This window comes from Sturnira hondurensis, unplaced genomic scaffold, assembly GCF_014824575.4.
Source record: "Sturnira hondurensis isolate 20B ecotype Veracruz unplaced genomic scaffold, ASM1482457v3 Scaffold0004068, whole genome shotgun sequence".
NCBI lineage: Eukaryota > Metazoa > Chordata > Mammalia > Chiroptera > Phyllostomidae > Sturnira > Sturnira hondurensis.
This window is the reverse complement of record NW_028076699.1, coordinates 5,721,854-5,739,720: the sequence shown is the minus strand read 5'-3', so window position 1 is coordinate 5,739,720 and position 17,867 is coordinate 5,721,854. Positions and strand designations below refer to the sequence as shown.

The following is a 17,867-nucleotide window of genomic DNA, read 5'->3' as shown; positions in this document are numbered from 1 at the left end:
TCAGCCCCCTTTGTTTCTCAGTGTGCTGTACAACTGCAAAGATTGGCCTGCTACCCTGTCGTTTACAAAAGGTTTTCACAGCAATGCTTTCATTTGGTTCTCATAAGAACACTGGACATTAATAACTCATATGTTGAACATGAGGCATTTTATTTATTTTAAAAAATATCCTCACAACAGTTTCATTTTGAAGATGAGGAAGCTGAGGCACACAGTGAGTAATTGGCAGAGAGCTGGAACCTGCAGTCTGATTCCTGGCACCTACTCACTTACCAGGGTTTCTTTATTATCTCAACTGTAAGAGTTAGACACAGAGGCAGGGGGATCTTGCAACCTCTTCCCATCTCTGGTGAGTACCTTGTAGCTTAAAGGCAGAGGTCAGGCCTGAGAGCCAACAATACAGAAACCCAGAGGAGTCCATGTTAATCCTTAGTTTATCATTTGAGTAGGGAGACATAGGTACTGTCCAAACAAACCCGACCCCAGTGATTAGCTAGGCAGGGTGGAGAATGATGAAGCTAGCAGTCTTGGGCAAGGTCAGCACCTAAGTACCAGGCACCATATCAGTCATTTTATATCCGTCATTGTCCTTGTGAGGAAACTGAAGCCCAGAGAGGTGAAATAATGAGGGCAGTCACACTGCAAATTTTCCTTCTGGATCCTCCACTTCAAGGTATGCATCTCCCATGCTAGAGGTTAAAGTGGGAGTCACTTGCCCGCAAATCGTGGGGGTCGTTTTTCCCTGAAGGCTGCCATGCCCTCTAGCCGGTCCCGGGTGGGGATGTTCTGAAACAACAGAATATTAGTTTGTGGGTAAGCAGGATCAGAGGACATAAAGATTTGCTCAAGTTCGTCCAGCCTCTGACAAGTCTTGCCATTGTCTGCAGGCTCTGGTGTTGGGCCATGCCAAGGTATGGGCCTCAGTGGCTCCTTAGTCTCCTAGAGAAGGCAGGCCACCTCTTAAGGTTACGGCCTCCACTTGCACGTTGCTTACATGCCTCCAAAGAACTGACAGTCTCCTGCAGCACTCTGATGAGGCTTTGCAGTAAGAAATCCGGCTTTGAATCTATACCAGGCCCTGCAAGTCCCAGGATGCTCCCCCAGACCACCCCATCCCTGCATTTAATAGTGTTTTGGTTACTTGTTGACTTGGAGGTTAGTATTGACTCACCCAGGAGTCAGGGCTAACTAGGTGAGCCCTAGGTTGATCACCCCATAATCAAACACACATAGCCTGTAGGCTATAGTAACCAAGGCCTTGACATCCCAGCTCTCCCAAGTACCTCTGTTCTGTGATTCAGGTGGTATAGAGCAAGATCCTCTGGGTTGGGAGGAACCTACTAAATTGGTCCTGTATTGCACAAGGGCCCACCCTCTGCTTACAAGCATGCATGGACTGGCAGCAACCACGTACCTGGGCATAGCATATCCCTTCAATGGCCATCCCTGATGCAATGTCCACCTGCAAGAAAAAAGGTGGTACCTGGATCAGCCTGACCTTGTCCACCTCCATCTGCACTGGGGGCCAGCTACCCCTCTGTTTATACTGTTCCCAGCTGGTTCATGGATTCCTCCAGTAAAGAATTACTGAGGCTTCCTGTATGCAGTTATGAGCAGAGATCATTATGCTAAGGAATTCCCTACCCAGAGAGGGAACACCATAACTGACAAAACAGTGCTGGGACAAGTGGGGGACTGTGAGAACAGTGGGGCGGGTTGCATACAGCCCTTAAAGCTGAGGATGGCATGCACGAGCTGTGCTTGCACAGCCAGTGTTCTCCCCCAGGCTGCGCACCATGCCTCCTGTCACCACCCCCATTAGTGAACTCTGCAGGCTTTCCCTTGCCCTTAAGAAGAATGCCCTAGGCTTTCATGAGTTGGCCCCTGGCAAATTCCCAGCCTGCACTGACTGCCCAATGCTTACTATTACTACTGCTTAACAAGCACTGTTCTAAGAGAGGTACTACATGCATGTAAACTCAAAGCAAGGGTTACTGTCCCTGCTCTGCAATTCAGAAATCTGAAGCTTGGGAAGGTGATGGAATTTGTCTGTCACAGCAGTATGTGAAAAAACAGGTCTTTGAGCCCAGACAGCCCAGCACCAGAGCCCATGCCCCTCACCTTCATGCTTTTTTTTATCTCATCCCTTCCTCCTCTTCAGTCAAGTCACCTCTGCTTTTGCTCATACTTTTTCCTTTTTTCTGGAATTCTCCCATCATTCCCAACAAACATTCTCCCATCAAACTCCAAAAAGTCTTATCCAACTCAGCCCTACCCAGTGGGACAGTGCAGCTCTTAACCTTTCTGGGGTATCTATCTGCTTGGTACCCCTAGCCTTTTATTAGTGATCTGGGTCTGTGTCTGTCTCCCTCCCCACCTTGGTGGCAGTGGCCATATTTGACTTATCTCTGTGTCCCAGTGTCTGGCTCAGCTCTAGATTCAGTGTGTGATGTATGATTGAGTCAGTTGATGTGTGAGCATGGATTAGCTGGACCCAAGACTCCACCCTCATTCCTGTCCTTGAGGCCACATTACTGACCATCAGCACAAACCCAAGAACATGGACTGGGGGCCACACAGACCTGGTTTTTATTACTTGCTCTGTGTCCCTGGATGAGTAGTTTACCCTTTCTGAATCTCTTTCCTTCTCTCCAAGGGAAAAAGATGAGGATGTAATCTGGACCCTCCCCCTGGCCAAACTTTCTATTTTGTAGATGGGTAAACGAAGGCACAAAAAGGGAGAGTCAGCTTTGAAGTCTGTTCTAAGAAGAGTCCGGTTCCTGAGTCCCTTCCAGCTGTGCTGTCAGAGCGGCGAGCCATGAGCGCTCTGTCTCCCAGCCACCGCACTGACTTCAGTGGGCCCAAGTCCTGACCAGGGCCCCCTCACCTCCATTCCTCGGTCAATGGCTACTTTGCCCAGCCGCACAGCAATGGGGGCCTAAGGGAAAAGGAAAAGCTTGGTTGAGGAGGGGGATCGGTGCTGACGGGGGTGGGCAAAAGTAGGTTAAATTACCAGCCATCATTACCTAAAATATAAATCATAAGGATACAAAATAGCAATAATAATGATAATGCAAGAATAAACTGTTTCGTGTACTCACAACTGTAAACCTACTTTTTCCTCTCCCTGTGTGTTAGAATATATGTTTCTGAGTATACAGATATATCTATGAGAAATCTAGTAATTTCATGTTACTTGGAAATGCGAACAGTGAGTAACACACACTGTGGTCACATTATGTTCAAGTAAAAAACAAACCCATCTTTTAAAGCATAATGTGTAGTTACTCCAGAGGAAAAATCTGAGTGGTAAATTGCAGGCCTTGCATTTATTAAAAATCTTTTTTGGGCCTTAACCTCTGGAACCATTTGACTCCCTAATCTTGGTGGCTTGTCCACTAGAGGGAGCCATCTACCACACCATTCCTAGCACTCACCCATCCAGGAATGGCTGGAAGGTGATTTGTTTTTAGGTTACCTCAAATGGTCCAGCATGGGTTAGTGATTGTGGTACTAGTCTTTGGTATGCTGGTGTTCTGGGATGCAAAGCTGCTTTCAAGTGCTGAAATACTAGTATGTACATTAGTGGAATACCATTATTTCACTATGTTAAAAATCTGAAATCAGAATCCTCTTGAGATCAAGTTCAAAGACCCAGTCACACAGTTTTTGCAGAAAGACATAAACCCTCCAAGTCTTGGTAGACAGGCACCTCAGTGAAGGTGCGGTCAGCCACTACCTTGAGTCACTCAGGTTTGTGTTAGTTCAGATAATTTGTGACCGAGTGTGATAGAAATCTGACAGCATTAAAGCAGCTCTGGTAACACCTTCACACTCTTCATTTATGTGATGAAACTTAAAAATAAAGAAGACAAAACATGCTTTTCTTTAAGTCAAACTCAGTATCAGTTTTTAAAAGTTACAGTCCCTGCCCTCAAGGAAGAACTCAAACTTATAAAGAGAGATAGGATTATTTAAACAGGAGATAGAGAATTTTTTCCAAGATAAAATACTTATTTTTGTGATTAATAATTCAAATGGTTTTATTTGTTAGTATTAAAATGATATATGGATAGCAATTTTATAGACACTTTGTTTTATAATATGTCTGTAAAAGTTCATATTTGAAATGCAATAGTTTCACAGTTTTGGAAATTTTATACATATTCTGTACTCTTTAGAATAAAACACTAGTTTTTATATTGTATGTAGTTTTTGTATTATGCAAAATAAATGCCAAAATACCAGTGTTATCTCTCTGGTATTCCAGTCATTTTTTGTGACCTTGATGAGCAAGTCACCTAACCTTTCTGGGTCTCATACCACATACACAGTGAGGATAATCAGCTTAGCTGGGTTGTTCTGGTCATGGACACACTAGGATAGTGTCTGATGGGTGGGAGGCGCTCCATGTGGGCTAAGTCAATATTTATAATGAATTAGTAAAATCTGGCTCCATTTCAGCTGCTGTCTTACCTTAACAGAAACTTGGGACCTACCTTTGGGTCTTGGAGTATGAGAAGCTGGTAGAGGCTCTCATATCCTTGGAGCCCCCGTCCCTCAGAGCCAGGTGTCCTGCTGAGGCTTTGGGCCCAGCAGTCGCCAGTGCTGCACCTAGGCAGGGCCTTCACCCACTCCCTTAGTCTCTGAACCTTTTTTGAGGATTTGCTCAGAGGCTCTTTGAGGGCTTAAAACATAAGTCCTAATGAATGTTCTACATGACACCCTCCAAGAATTTCCCTGCTGTGCGCTATGGCCAGAAAGATGTGCTTCCAGTTCTTTATCTTGCTTTTTTAGTTTGGGGGATGTCTGGTTCTGTCCAGTATAGTGGCCACTAGCCACATGTAGCAATTAGTGTTTGAAATGTAGGAAGTGGCAGCACATTTTTTATGTACATTTAAAGAACTGCATGTGGCTAGAGGCAGCCTTAGGGACAGCACAAGAGTAGTAGAATTAGTAGAACATTTCCGACATCTCAGAAGTTTCTCACGGACAGCACTGTTCTGAAGATTTGATTCCAGTCCCTCAGAATTCAGTTTTCATTTTAACCTAACATTTGATTTAATTTTGTTTGCTGGATGGCTAAATGGCTACAAAACTCCAAAGAAGGGTGGGTCTTATAAGTGGCAAGTGGGTCTTGCGTGGTCCTGTGGCACACCCTGGCCTCCCCACGCCTGTGTCCACCATAGCACAGGCCCTCCCTCCCGTGCTGGGCTGCCGCCACACCTGGGGCAGGATCTCCTGGGCCAGTTCTCGTGCCCGGTGGTAGGCTGCATTGCCCTCCTCGTTCTGGGCCACAGCATGATTCACCAGCCCCAGGGCCTGGGCCTGCACCCCACTTAGTCGTCGGCCCGTGAAGATGAGCTCCTTCGCCAGGGCCACCCCCAGGCATCGAGGTAGCCTCTGAGTCCCTCCTGCCAGGATGGAATAGGGGTGGCAGATCAGCACGGGAAGAGGGCCCAGGCTGGGAGTCAGCCAAGACTACTTCTCAGAAGGAGGCTCTGAGTTAGGATAGAAGGGCAGAGCCCAGAAAACAGGGCAAAAGAGGAAAGCGGGGAAGTACTTTGGATAGAGGAATTGTGCAGGTTGAGGAGGGTGGGTGGTGTTACCTGCTCCCGGGAGGAGCCCTCGGGTGGTCTCGATCAGCCCCATGACAGCGGAGGAAGCTGCGTAAACAGTGAAGCCCCACTCCTCAAATGCCAGTCCTTGGGGAGAAGTGACACCCACCTCTGGGCTCTGCTCACCCCTTCAGCCAGCTACTTCCATCATGGCCTGGCCACTGCCTTTGCAAGAGCCCTGGCCTTCATCCTGCCACCCCCACCGGTGTGGGGGTGGGGGGTGGGGGTGTGCATCACCAGGCCAGTCTCTCACCCTTTCTGAGCCTCATGGGAGGACAAAAGGATGATTGCCCCTTTTTGGCCTTCTTCGAAGAGCCGCTAAGGGCCAAATGAGGTGATGGTGATGGAACAAGGAGGGCGCTCCTGGAAGATGTCCAATACCTGTTTGTGGGTTAATGAATTCTCTGTCTCATGAAACTTAGCTCTGCCTCCCACTGCAGTTCTTTCTTCCAGCTTTCCATCAGCCTGAACCTTCCCTGTGTTCTGTCCACATCCTTCTTCGGAATTCTGCTTCCTCTGAGACGCCCTCCTTGGTGCTCCACCCCACAGGCTCTTCTCCTGAGTTCCTTCTAGCCATCTGAACCACGCAGTGTGGGAATGGCCACCCCTCCTGCCTATGAGGTGTTTTACACTCACTCTCTCCTACTGCCAAAACCCTATAAGCTAGTTATCTTCAACATGGAGAAGGGGAGAAGCAGAGTTGGGGCCATGACCTGGCCAGGTATTTGGATGCTTTCTCTTTGACACCCATTGTGTAGATGAGCTTCCTCTGGCTGGAGTTACACATTTTTGAATGTCCTGGTGTGGCAAGAGAAAGCACTGGGGGAAGAGGCAGCACTGTGATGGACTTTTTTCCAACAGCCTTTAATAACCACCAAGTCAGTAAGGTTAAAAATGTAATCAGGTACCATCTTCGTCCCCTCCCCCCACTCTCCAAAGCTCGGTTGCCCAGGACAGTGAACCAGAGGGCAGTGCTCCCACCCAGGCATGTTTGTGTTTAGCTGGACTGGAATTCTGCCCCAGTGGCTCACCTAAGGAAATCTGGTTTGGATAGAACTGGAAGGTAAACAACTTGTCTTGGCCTCAGCCTACCCCTCTGGGCTCTTTTTCCTGTTCTCTCAGCAGTGGCTCTGAGGTTGGTAGGAGCTCTCTGGAGATGAGGGAAGCTGCTGCTGAGAGGCGATCAGTACCACAGCAGTCAGGGGCTTGGCCAGGAGGCGAGCCAGCCTCCCCCTTCACTCCCTCTGTGTCCTCTACCTTGGACTTTAGATCTGCTGTTGGTTGGAAGCCAAGAGCAGTGGCTGACTTCACAGAATCTCCAGACGCCCTGTTCCACTCACCCTTTCCTTCCCACCCTGTCCCACCTCTCCCCCACCCAGTACCTGCCACTCGGAGATCACAGGCCAGGGCAAGTTCCAGGCCTCCACCTAAGGCAGTCCCATCCATAGCTGCAATGGTGGGTGCAGGGAAGGCCGCTGTGGAGATGCAAATGGGCTCAGCCTGTGATGCTGTGGCAAGAGCAGCACAGGGACCCGAGATTGGAGAAGGGCTAGCTAGTTGGGACAGAGGGCCTCACCTGGAACCTCAACCAGGTTATCTTAGAAGTTGGTTTTTCCAACAGGGAAATTGAATGGAACCAGCTTTGGAACCAGAGTGGGGAGATGGGCCAGGTGATCCCTGTTCAGATCCCCTCTCCTGCTGGATTCTCTGGATTGGCCATTCTGCTTGCCCTTCTTGTTCTGTGTGCCAAGCCCTGTGCTGGGTGCTGGGAACACAGAACTGAATCAGGTATCGGGAAAACAGACCCAGGGTGATCAGTGCTCCATTAAAGGAAGCTTGGAGGATGGGTCAGGGAAGGCTTCCTAGAGGAGGAAGCACTGGTGGCCTTAAATGAAGAGTAAAAAGTTCAGGTGGCCAAGAAAGGATATTCTAGGCAAAAGGAACAACTGTCAAAGCCTGAAAGCATGCTTGGTGAAACTTGGCCCCTCTGGGATAGCCAGGCTTGAACCCTGAGGTCATCGCATGGGAGGTAGGGGTCAAAACCAGCAAGGCACAAAGGCTGAGGAGCCAGAGCCCCCTGTGAAGGAAAGGCCCACTATACCCCCTTGCCACCCTCCTCCTCGTAGAATTCCTTGTGCCCTTCCTCCCTGGGAGAGTCATTAGTCTCTCCGCAGAGCTCACCAGACACTGTCCTCTCTTTAGAGTAGAGGATGGTGGGTGGGGCTTCAATCAGCAGGGCCCCTGAGTGCCCTCCTCCACCCCAGTCCAGGACCCTCACCAATCTCATTCATCATGCCTCGGAGCCGCTGGACACAGGCCCCCACCTCGGTCTCATTCATCTGCTCCCGCTCCTTCAGGTCTGCACCTGCAAGTGAGGGGTTGGTGACAGTCCCTGGGGAATAACCCATTACCGAGTCCCGGGCTATTAAAGGGTCCAGCAAAGGAAACCCGAGGAGGAGCAGTGAGAGAGGAAGGAGAAATACCTGGAAGCCTTGGTCAAGGAAGCCAGGAGGGAAGGCCGGAGGGCATCAAAAAGGAGAGGGTGGCGCATCGGAAAGGAAAATTGGACCTCATCAAAACACAGAAATTGCATGCATCAAGGGACAATATCAGGGAGTGAAAAGAACATACAGAATGGAAGAAAATACTGGTGAATCACATTATCTGATAAGGGATTAATAGCTAGGATACATAAAGACCTACAACTCAACCACAAAAACCCCCACAATGGACACAGACTTGAATAAACTTCTCGAAAGAAGATATGCAGATGGCCAGTAAGCACATGAAAAGATGCTTAGTGGCCAGTCATTAGGGAGATGCAAATGAAAATCAATGAGTTAACATTCTGCACCCATTAGGGTGGCTCTTACAAAGGACAACAGGAAAGAAGTTGGATGTGCAGAACCCTCGTTGGATTATAAAATGATACAGCTGCTGTGGAAAGCCTTTTGGTGGTTTCTCAGGAAAGTTACATGTAAAATTACTATGATCTCCTAAGGATACACTCAAAGGAATGGAAAGTAAGGACTCAAACAGATACTTGCACATTAATGTTCATGGCAGCATTATTCACAATAGCCAAAAGGGGTGAACAGTACGGTGTCCAACAATGGACGGATGAACAAAATGTGTGTATGTGCAATGGAATATTATTGAGCCAGAAAAAGGAATGACGTTCTGATTTGTGCTCCAACGTGGATGGACCTTGAGGACACTATGTTAAGTAAAATAAACCAGACATAGAAGGACAAATGTGTGACTCCATTGGTATGAGTACCTAGAATGGGCAAATTCATGGACAGAAAGTAGACCAGAGGTGGGTGGGAACCTTGGTGAGAGTGGTGACTCAGGTGAGCTCCTCAAAGGTCAGGTGGTGGGAGGCTGAGGTGAGAGTAGAAGGAGAATGAGAAAAATTATACCAAGTCAAACCTGGCAGAGCCCTTGGAAGTCTTTGGTTAGTTCCAGCCCCTCAGTGACAGATGGGAAAACTGAGTTCCCAGGAAGAGGCAGGGACTAACCCAGGTTTCCAGAGCAAGTTGGGGCAGACTCAGACCTCTGGCAGCCTGCTAATCTGGGATTAGGGAGGAATGGCGCCGACAGGGGCAGGAAGTGACCTTGATAGAGGAGGTCAGGCAGATGGAGGTAAAGGAAGAGGCCAGGGTAGGATGATGACCTTAGCCAGGGCAGCTGGGTCAGGCCGACTGGTCTGCCCCCCTTGTCCTGCAGGGCAGACTCCAGGGCACCAAGATTCCAATGGGTCAGATCTAGGGACTGGGCCCCATCCCCTTGAAAATGCCTGAAAATCACATTCCTCCCACCCTATCCCTCCACGACCACTTCCCCACCTCCCCGTGACCCCTGTTACCCTCTCCCCAACCAACCCAGCATAGGTTCTTAGCTCAGCTCAGCTCTCACTGACTTGCTTCTTGTGGGCCTAGTATGTGGTATGTGGTATTTCTTTGAGATACAAGTTCATTGTACTTGCTCTGTTCTGAGGACCGAGTGGTGCAGGGAGAGTGGAAGGCTTTGGTGACAGGACAGGGCAAAGGGCACAGAGTTCCATCTTGGCCACTGACCCTATGACTGTCTTTGATTCAGTCACCTTATTTCCTCAGTAAAGGGCCAGAACACAGCTTGGCGCAGTGGAAAGAAAAAGGATTTAGGGGTCAGAGAGGCCAAGTTCAAATTGAATTCTATTACACCTCTTACTAGCTATGTAACCTTTAGGCCAGGAATTTTACCTCTGAGTCTTGAGTTCCCATCTGTAAAATGTGAGCAATGAATCCTATGCTAGAGCTGACCTAAGCCCTCCTTCCCAACCCCTGCAGGCTGGCAGGAGCCCTGATGAGCTCTGGGGTTGGGGGAGGGGAGGAACCCACCTGCACAGAACACACCCTTCACTCCACTTCTGAAGAGCAGGACACGCACTTGCTGGTCTTCCCGCAGCTGAGCCAGAGCTTCCAGCAGCTGCAGAGGAGACCCTGTCAGATATGGGCCAACCCAGCCCCAACCCACCCTGGTGTCCACCCTTTCTCACCTCACTGACGAAGACGTTTCCCAGGGCATTGCGGGCACGCGGTCTGTTCATTATAATCTCGGTAATTCCTGCAGCGGACCAAGCAACCTTGGGTGAGTCAGCTGGCGCACTCACTCCTGGCCTGGGGCCTGGGCAGCCTCTGCCCCTGAGCGTCAGTGTGACTTGGGAAAGTGACACATTCCCAGGCCTCAGTTTTCCTGCCTGTAGAATGGAGAGACTAACCCTCGCCCTTTCTGTCTCACCGAAGAAGTGAAGGGAGAACTCTGGAGAACGTGGAGAGGGGGACCAGAATGACCACTGCAGTGGCTCCTGCCTGCTTCTGCCATTGTTACACACACACTCCCTTTCTCTTCTTCACTTTCTCAGCCCTCTCCATGTTATTCTTCCCTTCGCAGCCAGACCTTCTCCTTTAGAGTTTAATGAGTTATAATAAGCAAACGCCTTTGTGAGCAACACCCAGAGACCCCTCACGTGCTCTGATTCAGTCATAGCTCCCTCCTCAGCTTCAAAAGTAACAACACCCTTGACTTTTAGTCATCACTTCCATGCATTCCTTCATTCTTCATAATTTCATCACCCAAGTGCGTGTCACTAAACATTGCACTTTAGACTTGAGAACTTTAAAAAATTGGATATGTCTTTTAAAAGCTTGTTAAAAATCCTCAGTTTCAGTCTCTAGGCTGCCTTTCCCGCAGTAGCTATTTATTAAGGAATGCGGGACATTTGACAGGGTTTCCTGGATTTTGCAGATTGCATGCTCACGTGGCACGTCGGCGGGTTCCTCTGTCACAGGAACTTACCAGCCAAACCCAGGGGCCTGTTCACTCACATTCTGTCACCTTTGGCAAGAGACTAACACTTGCCCTACCTGTGTGATGATCTTTCACCAGCAACAGCTAAGCTTCTTGAAGGAATTTTTGGTACTTACTTTAATCACTTCCTTGCCTTCCATTCACTTAAGCCTTCTCCAATGGAGCGCCCACCCCATCACTCAGCAGAAACAGTTCTCACCCAAGCCACCACATCACTCACTAAGGGACAAGTTTCCATCTTGGTCCCAGCCTTAGCACAATTCGCTGTTGACTACATAGACACGTTCCTCCTTGAACTTTCTCTGCCTTGGCTTTTTAAAAGGAAAGTTACATATTTTTTCCTTTCTTTTTTCTTTTACAGCAGTGTTAGGTTTACAGCAAAACTGAGCAGAAAGTACAGTGTCCCCACATACTCGCTGTTCCCCAATACACGTACAGTACCCCCCACTATCAGCATCCCGTACCAGAGTGGTACCTTTGTTACAGGAGACAAGCCGACATGGAAGCGTCATTATCACGCAACATCCATAGTTTATGTTAGGGTTCACTCTTAATGTTCTGTGTTTGAGGGTTTTGACTAATACATAGCAACATGTTTCTGCCGTGTGGTCCCACGTCCTCCTGGCCCCCCCTTCCTCTCAGATGCTCCTCTGCACTTCTTCTCTAGGTTTTCTTCCACCCAATTTTTGACATTCTTAACTCATTTACTGAACACAGCTATAACAAATAAGTCCAGGGAATGTAATGGTGACTATGGTAAATAGTATTGTTTATTTGAAAGTTGCTAAGAAAGTAGATCTTAGAAATTCTCAGAATAAGGAAAAAATGTGTAACTGTGAGGTGGTGGATGATGTTAAACAGACTTATTGTGATGATTATTTCACAATGTACCAGATACTGAGTCATGTTGTATACCTGAAACTAATATAATGTTATATGTCAGTTTTACCTCAATTTTTAAAAAGCCCAACTCTTACAAAAAGTAACTCCACAAAAGAAGATATACAAATGGCTAATGTGCACATGAAAAGGTGTTTAATTTTATTAGTACCTAATAAATGAGAGTTTTAAAAAGCTTAATGGGATATGACTACACACCCAGTACAAGGGCTCAAAATAAAAAATCAGAAAGTAAAATCTAGGTGTTGGTGGTAAAAAAGAAACCCTAGATATCTATTGAACAATTATATAAGAAATTGTGGGAGTTATAGTTATGTAACACTCCCTGTCCACAAGGTGCTTATAACCTAATACAAGTAAGTTAAAATATGAGATGTTTCTTTGCCTGGTGTAGCTCAGTGGATTAAGCACCGGACTGGGAACTAAAGGGTCGCCAGTTTGATTCCCAGTCAGGGCACATGCTTGGTTTTCAGGCCAGGTCCCCAGCAGGGGGTGTGTAAGTGGCAACTACACATTGATGTTTCTCTCCCTCTCTGTCTCCCTCCCTTCCCCGCCTCTCTAAAAATAAATAAAAATAAAAATCTTAAAAACAATGTGAGATCTTAAGTAAGGTAAGTACATGAAATACCTACAAGATTACAGATGGCAGCTCAAGATGGAAGCATTTGAGCAAGGTGAGAATAAGTACACATTTTCATTTCAGGAATGAAATATGGTGGAAATGGACTATGCGGTTTTTTCTTTTTTCTTTCTTTTAACATTTAAATATTTTATTTATTTATCCACCTAGCTAGAAAACTGTAGAAAACCAAGACAGAGAACTATAATGTTCAGGCTGGGTGGACTTCCTTAACCACCCCAGAAATTTTCAAAGGGTTCACTGAGTTCCGCAGCTCTGGAGGTCCCACAGTGGAACTCATATGTCCCTCATGGTTCTTTCCAGCTCGGGTCTTCAGAAGAGAAAATGTTGCAACTTTGGGGAAGATAAACTGTAGTGGATACATTTAAAACCATATCAGAGAAACCATATCAGAGGGGTTGAGGAAAACAGTCCAGGTCCAAGGTCATTGTGACAGAAAACCCTCGGGTGGCCCCTCTGTTCACATCCCCTTCCCTTGAATGTGGGTGGGACCTAAGAAGTGCTTCTAGCCCTTCTAGCCCACAGAATATAGCTAAGGTTATCAAATGTCACTTCCAAGATTAGATTCAATTATGTGGCAAAGGTGATGAGATGTTACTTTTGTGGTTAGGTTATGATGTATATCAGACTCTGTTTTGCTAGTGCACAGGAGAGAAACTAGTGGACCTAGGGAGAGGGTCATGTGACAAGGAACTGTGAGCAGACTCTAAGAGCTGAGGTTGGCCAGGGTCACTGCTGTGAGGATGGCCTGGATCATACGTAGGCTTGGTGGTATGTGCATGAGTCAGCAGAAACCACTGGAGGTAATACAGAAACCAATTGGCTTAACAACTCCTTACTGTATATAGAAGGGGAAACTGAAGCCCAGAAAAGACAAGAATTTGCCTAAGGTAACAGCTGAACCCAGTTAGGAATCCCTACTCTCAAAGAGCTACCAACCTATGAGGGAGACAAGTACATACACATGGAAAGTAAAGGGACATTAAGAGGCAGTAGGTAATTCCAGAAGGATTTACTTAGGCAGAGAGGTGAGGACCCGAGTCAGGGTCGTAGCTAGAATAAAACACACAGGTGGGACAGCTTAAAAGGAACCCATGGGGTGAGAGAGAAAAGATGAATGGGTCAGGCATGGTGGACGAGAACACCCTGCAAAGAGAGGAGTTGGAGTAGAGACATAAAGAAGAGTGAAGGGTGGTTAGCAAGCCAATCTCACTTTCAAGGACAACAGGTAAAACATGACAATGTTCTGATGCCATCGGTCCAAGAGGAAGGCAGAGCCTGTGGCTTCTAACATCAAATGGCCCCACATCATTTGGGGGGTGGGTGGGGAGGTGAAGTTTCTCGTGTGGGAGTCTGCCCTTCATGCCTCCTCTGCTGCCTCTCATCTCTGCCTCTCATCTCTGCCCCTCAGTGACTTTCTAAATGCCCTCTGGCAGGGGCAAGAGGCTGAATCTGTGGATCCTTGTTATGTCTGGATCAAGGTCTATGACCCCAGGTGATGTTTTTTACTGATGTACAATCCGGGTTTTATACAGTAGAGGCTGTGATTATTTAATAGTTGACAACACAGGTTTTGAAATCAGACCTGGTTCAAATTGCTCAACCTCGCTATGCTTCTGTTTCCTAATTTGTAAAGCAGAGAGAACAATCGTAACCATCTCAAGGTGAGCGCTGTTGCCAGTTTGGCAGTGAAATGAGCATGAGAGTAAGGGGTAGTCTTTAAGACCCAGCAATCCACATGGCCAGAGAAGTTTTCCTCAGGTGACTCGTAGCAGGAGGTTGGCAGCTTCTACCCACCCTTGAAAAGCAGGGGTTACACCCCAGGGAAAGGAAGTAGATTCATACAGCAAAACAGTCCTTCAAAAGTTAGTGTGAGGAGTGGGGAGGAAATAAGAGATATAAAATCCAATGCCCTCTATGTAAATTAAAATTTTTAGGCCCGGCTAGTGTGGCTCCATGGATTGAGCAACAGCCTGCGAACCAAAGGGTCACCATTCCGAATTCCCAGTCAGGGCACATGCCTTGGCTGAGGGGGAGGAAGCATGAGAGGCAAGCATACATGGATGTTTCTCTCCCTCTTTCTCTGTCCCTTCCCCTCTGTCTAAAATAAATAAATGAAATCTTTTTTAAAAAAAGTTCTCTTTCATACACTTAAATCTTAAAAAAATAAAGTTATTTTTAACATTTAAAAAGTTATTGATTTGAGAGGAAGAGGGAGCAAGGGAGGAGGGGGGTGGCAGGGTGGGGAGAAACCAATGTTTTCAGTGTTTGATTCTTGTATGTGCCCTGGCAGGAGATAGAACTCGCAAGCTTGGCGTATAGAGAGGACGTTCCAACCAAACTGAGCGACCCGGCTAGGAAACGAAATTAGAATCCTGACACAAGCAATGCTACAGGAAACACAGGGAAGAGGGGTTAGGACTGGGGAGAAAGTAAAGAGAACGGCCTCGACTTGGTGGTAGGGTGCAGCGGACTGAGGAGTTTGGGTAATGATACAGTAAAACAAAACAAAAAACCAATAAATACAGAGCGCAATAGAAGGTGTTTTCTGCCAGAGACCAAAAAACTTTCCCCTTTGGGTCAGCTAGACGCAAAACAGCCGACAGCGGCCCAGCCAATTCGCGAGGAGGAGACACATCCTCCTCTGGCCTCACCCTCCTTCCTGTGGCACGAGCAGCTGGATTGGCCCCGCCACCTAGGCGTGCATGGACGCTTGCCTGAGACCTTGACCTTAGAGGGCAATCACGCCTTTTAAAGCTCCAGGGGTGGGGGTGATTGTGCCTAGTCCTACCCCTGAGCGACTCCTCTTCCCTTTCTCACTTCCCAGGCCACCGAACCCGGGGCTGAGGACCGGTACTGAGATAGTTCCACTGCAATTCGGGTCGTCACCCACTCTCGGGGAGTCTAGAATGGGATGCAGGAGATTTGGGACCAAATCCTGAAACGCACTGAGCGACCCTCCTTCCTGCTACAGGTCTTGGTCTTTTTATGTGCAGTGGATGCGTTGGCCATCATCCTGTCCTCAGCTCTACCCCGGCTCGCCCTAGCCACCTCCTGGGTGCTCCGGAGACTGCGCACTCGCCTTTGTCCGGACCCTCCAGGGCGCGCACTTGGATCTCCGGCTCCCGGGCTGTTCCATCTGAGGCACTGCTGCGGGCCCCAGAAGGCCTCCAGGGCCGTGTTAGGCTCCTGGCGCTGGTCAGGACACGCATCATCTGGGCGCAGGCTGTAGAGGCGCGGCTCCGCTACTCCACTGCGTTCTCTGCCACTGAGCGCGTGCTGCTGGGCCCCGAGGCCTTCCGGAATTGCTCCACCTACAGGCTGATAGGTCCTCACCGCTCCGCTCACTTCCCGGAGACCCGGAGACCTTGGGGTTGGGGGAAGCCCAGCTCCGCTGCATGGTTTGGGGCAAGGATGTCAACTTTTGTTAAGCATGAGTGTTTTAAATCACTGTGATAACAACTACTGAAAACGATAAAGGCAGAAGCCAATTAAAGTACTGACAACAGATTTAAACAGGTACTATTGCTAATATAAAACAAAAATGTTCAGCTTGAACTGAACGCATCTGAGCACAGGGCGGGAGTTCACAACCAGTTGGAGACGCAGTCCACCTCAGCCACTGGATAAAAAGCTTTGCAACCTGGAACCACCTATGCGGATTTAGGTTCTCTCCAGTAAGGAGTGTGGCCTGGAGCAGGGCCTGAGGCTAAGTGTAGCCTGAGGAAAAATTTTGGACTGTTGGAATTGTTCTGTATGCCGTAATGGCAGTAGTTAGGAAGAGATAGCGCATGTATTGCAACTCACGGGAAGGTACATTAAAAAGGCACCCTGGGGGGGAGGGGGGGAGTTACACTACATGTATGCCTGAAACTTTGGTTTTTCGAAGTTCAGTCACTAGCCCTGTGACCTTTTTAGTCTCTCTGAAACTCTCATGCGTAGTTTTGTTAGGATTAGAGGGGGTTACAGAAGCAAAGGCTTTAGCACCTAGTATATTCTATATATTTGATGTTTTTATTTGCTGATTTTGAATTGCAAATTTGTCCACTCACAAAAATTTATTTGTAACCCCCAAATCAATACTTGAAGAGCTCTTGTGGCAAGATTCTGAGTGGTGCCTTTGTGCTTATTCCCAGCTGAGCTGAGGTTGAACAAAATCGTGCAGTGCCTTTTCTCATCTCTCATGCTGTAAATGAGCATCCCTCTCACGATCTATTTTGTGCCACAGTTTCTGCATTTTTGTCCTTTTTGTTGGTGATTTTGCTCTTTAAAAACGGTCCTCAATCCTGAAATGTTGTCTAGTATACCCATGTACAAGAAAGGTCTGATGTGTCTTACAAAGAAAACAATGTATGTTGGGAACTGCCCTGCCTGGTTTTAGAAGCTGTAATCCCCCCAAGGGCTAAGGCTGAGTGAGAGACCTTTGGACCAAAAGCTGCTAAGAAGACAAAGCTTATCTCCCTGGCAGGGGCACAACCTCTGCCCCTGTTATGTCACTCTGCCTGGCCCCCAATGCATGATCGGTTAGCCAATGACAGGTAAGATTCCTCAAGAGAGGAACGACCTAGATTATGGGGGCCCCCAGGGAAGGACTTGGGGGGCTATAGCAAAAGAGGGTGATGGACCCTCACTCCTCAGCTTTGACATAGCCTGAGTCCTCATTCTGTTTGCAAGAAGTCTCCTAATCTCTTGGCTGCCTTACTTCCCCTGCTTAATTTAAGCCTGAAACAATGATAGAGCGCAGTGTAGCCCTGTGCTGAAAAGGGCAGGTTCCCCGGGTGATCAGGCCTGAGAAAGAATACATAAACTCCTGTGAAACCTGCTTTGCTAAGAATGCTCTCAATTAAATGATAAGGGTCTGAGCAGGAAATGAGTTTGTTTCCCAAAGTTTTATAGCCCCTTAGCTAACAGATCCTGACTCAGAATAAGCCCTCGTAGTTCTTTGTATGTTATCACTGCCTGACAGTGATTAATGAGCTTTACCTGTATTCCTGTGTGAAATGAACTCAATAAAAGCCCACTGAGGAAAAGGCTCTTGGCCCTTCTCCTCTGAGAGATCAGCCACCTTTCCTCCCCAAGCAGATCATGTTCTTGTAGACTTATTCTTATCTGGTGGCAGGGAGGGCCCTGTGGGCAGAGCCCCCCCAAACGTGTATTAGATAAGCTTAGTTCAGACACGAGTTCCAGTGCTATTGGCCTTGAGTCCAGTGTTAATGAATCAGTTACATATTCGTGTGTGTATGTCTGTATGTCTTTTTATACACACACGTAAATATTTTTATACCATCAACAAGAGAAAGGGCAACCTACTGAATGAGAGAAGATATTTGCAAATGATATGTACATTGGGGAGTAAT

General features: G+C 47.7%; 1 protein-coding gene across 3 annotated transcripts; it reads right to left on the bottom strand.

The window, feature by feature from the left end:
• Window positions 1-396: 396 nt before the first annotated feature.
• On the bottom strand, window positions 397-16,165 carry ECHDC2 (enoyl-CoA hydratase domain containing 2). Of its 3 annotated transcripts, XM_037043252.1 has the most exons (10): window positions 15,593-16,165; window positions 10,159-10,226; window positions 10,001-10,088; window positions 7,897-7,983; window positions 7,001-7,093; window positions 5,610-5,666; window positions 5,227-5,414; window positions 2,888-2,938; window positions 1,415-1,462; window positions 397-786 (listed from the first exon to the last, which is right to left on the bottom strand). In XM_037043252.1, exons 1-10 carry the CDS (start codon window positions 15,723-15,725, stop codon window positions 709-711), a joined length of 891 nt encoding a protein of 296 aa, XP_036899147.1. In that variant the 5' UTR covers window positions 15,726-16,165; the 3' UTR covers window positions 397-708. The 3 variants fall into 3 exon arrangements, with proteins under 3 accessions (XP_036899147.1, XP_036899148.1, XP_036899149.1); XM_037043253.1 differs by lacking the exon at window positions 5,610-5,666; XM_037043254.1 differs by lacking the exon at window positions 7,001-7,093.
• Between the last annotated feature and the right edge of the window lie 1,702 nt (window positions 16,166-17,867).

Bases quoted from the DNA above. Each gene is read 5' to 3' on its own strand.
- ECHDC2 (XM_037043252.1), bottom strand. From the start codon at position 15,725: ATGATGCGTGTCCTGACCAGCGCCAGGAGCCTAACACGGCCCTGGAGG. The intron at 10,089-10,158 runs GTGAGAAAGGGT...TCTCCTCTGCAG, and splicing joins GAAACGTCTTCGTCAGTGAG to CTGCTGGAAGCTCTGGCTCA. The intron at 2,939-5,226 runs GTGTGGCGGCAG...CTTTTCCCTTAG, and splicing joins CCCAGGAGATCCTGCCCCAG to GCCCCCATTGCTGTGCGGCT.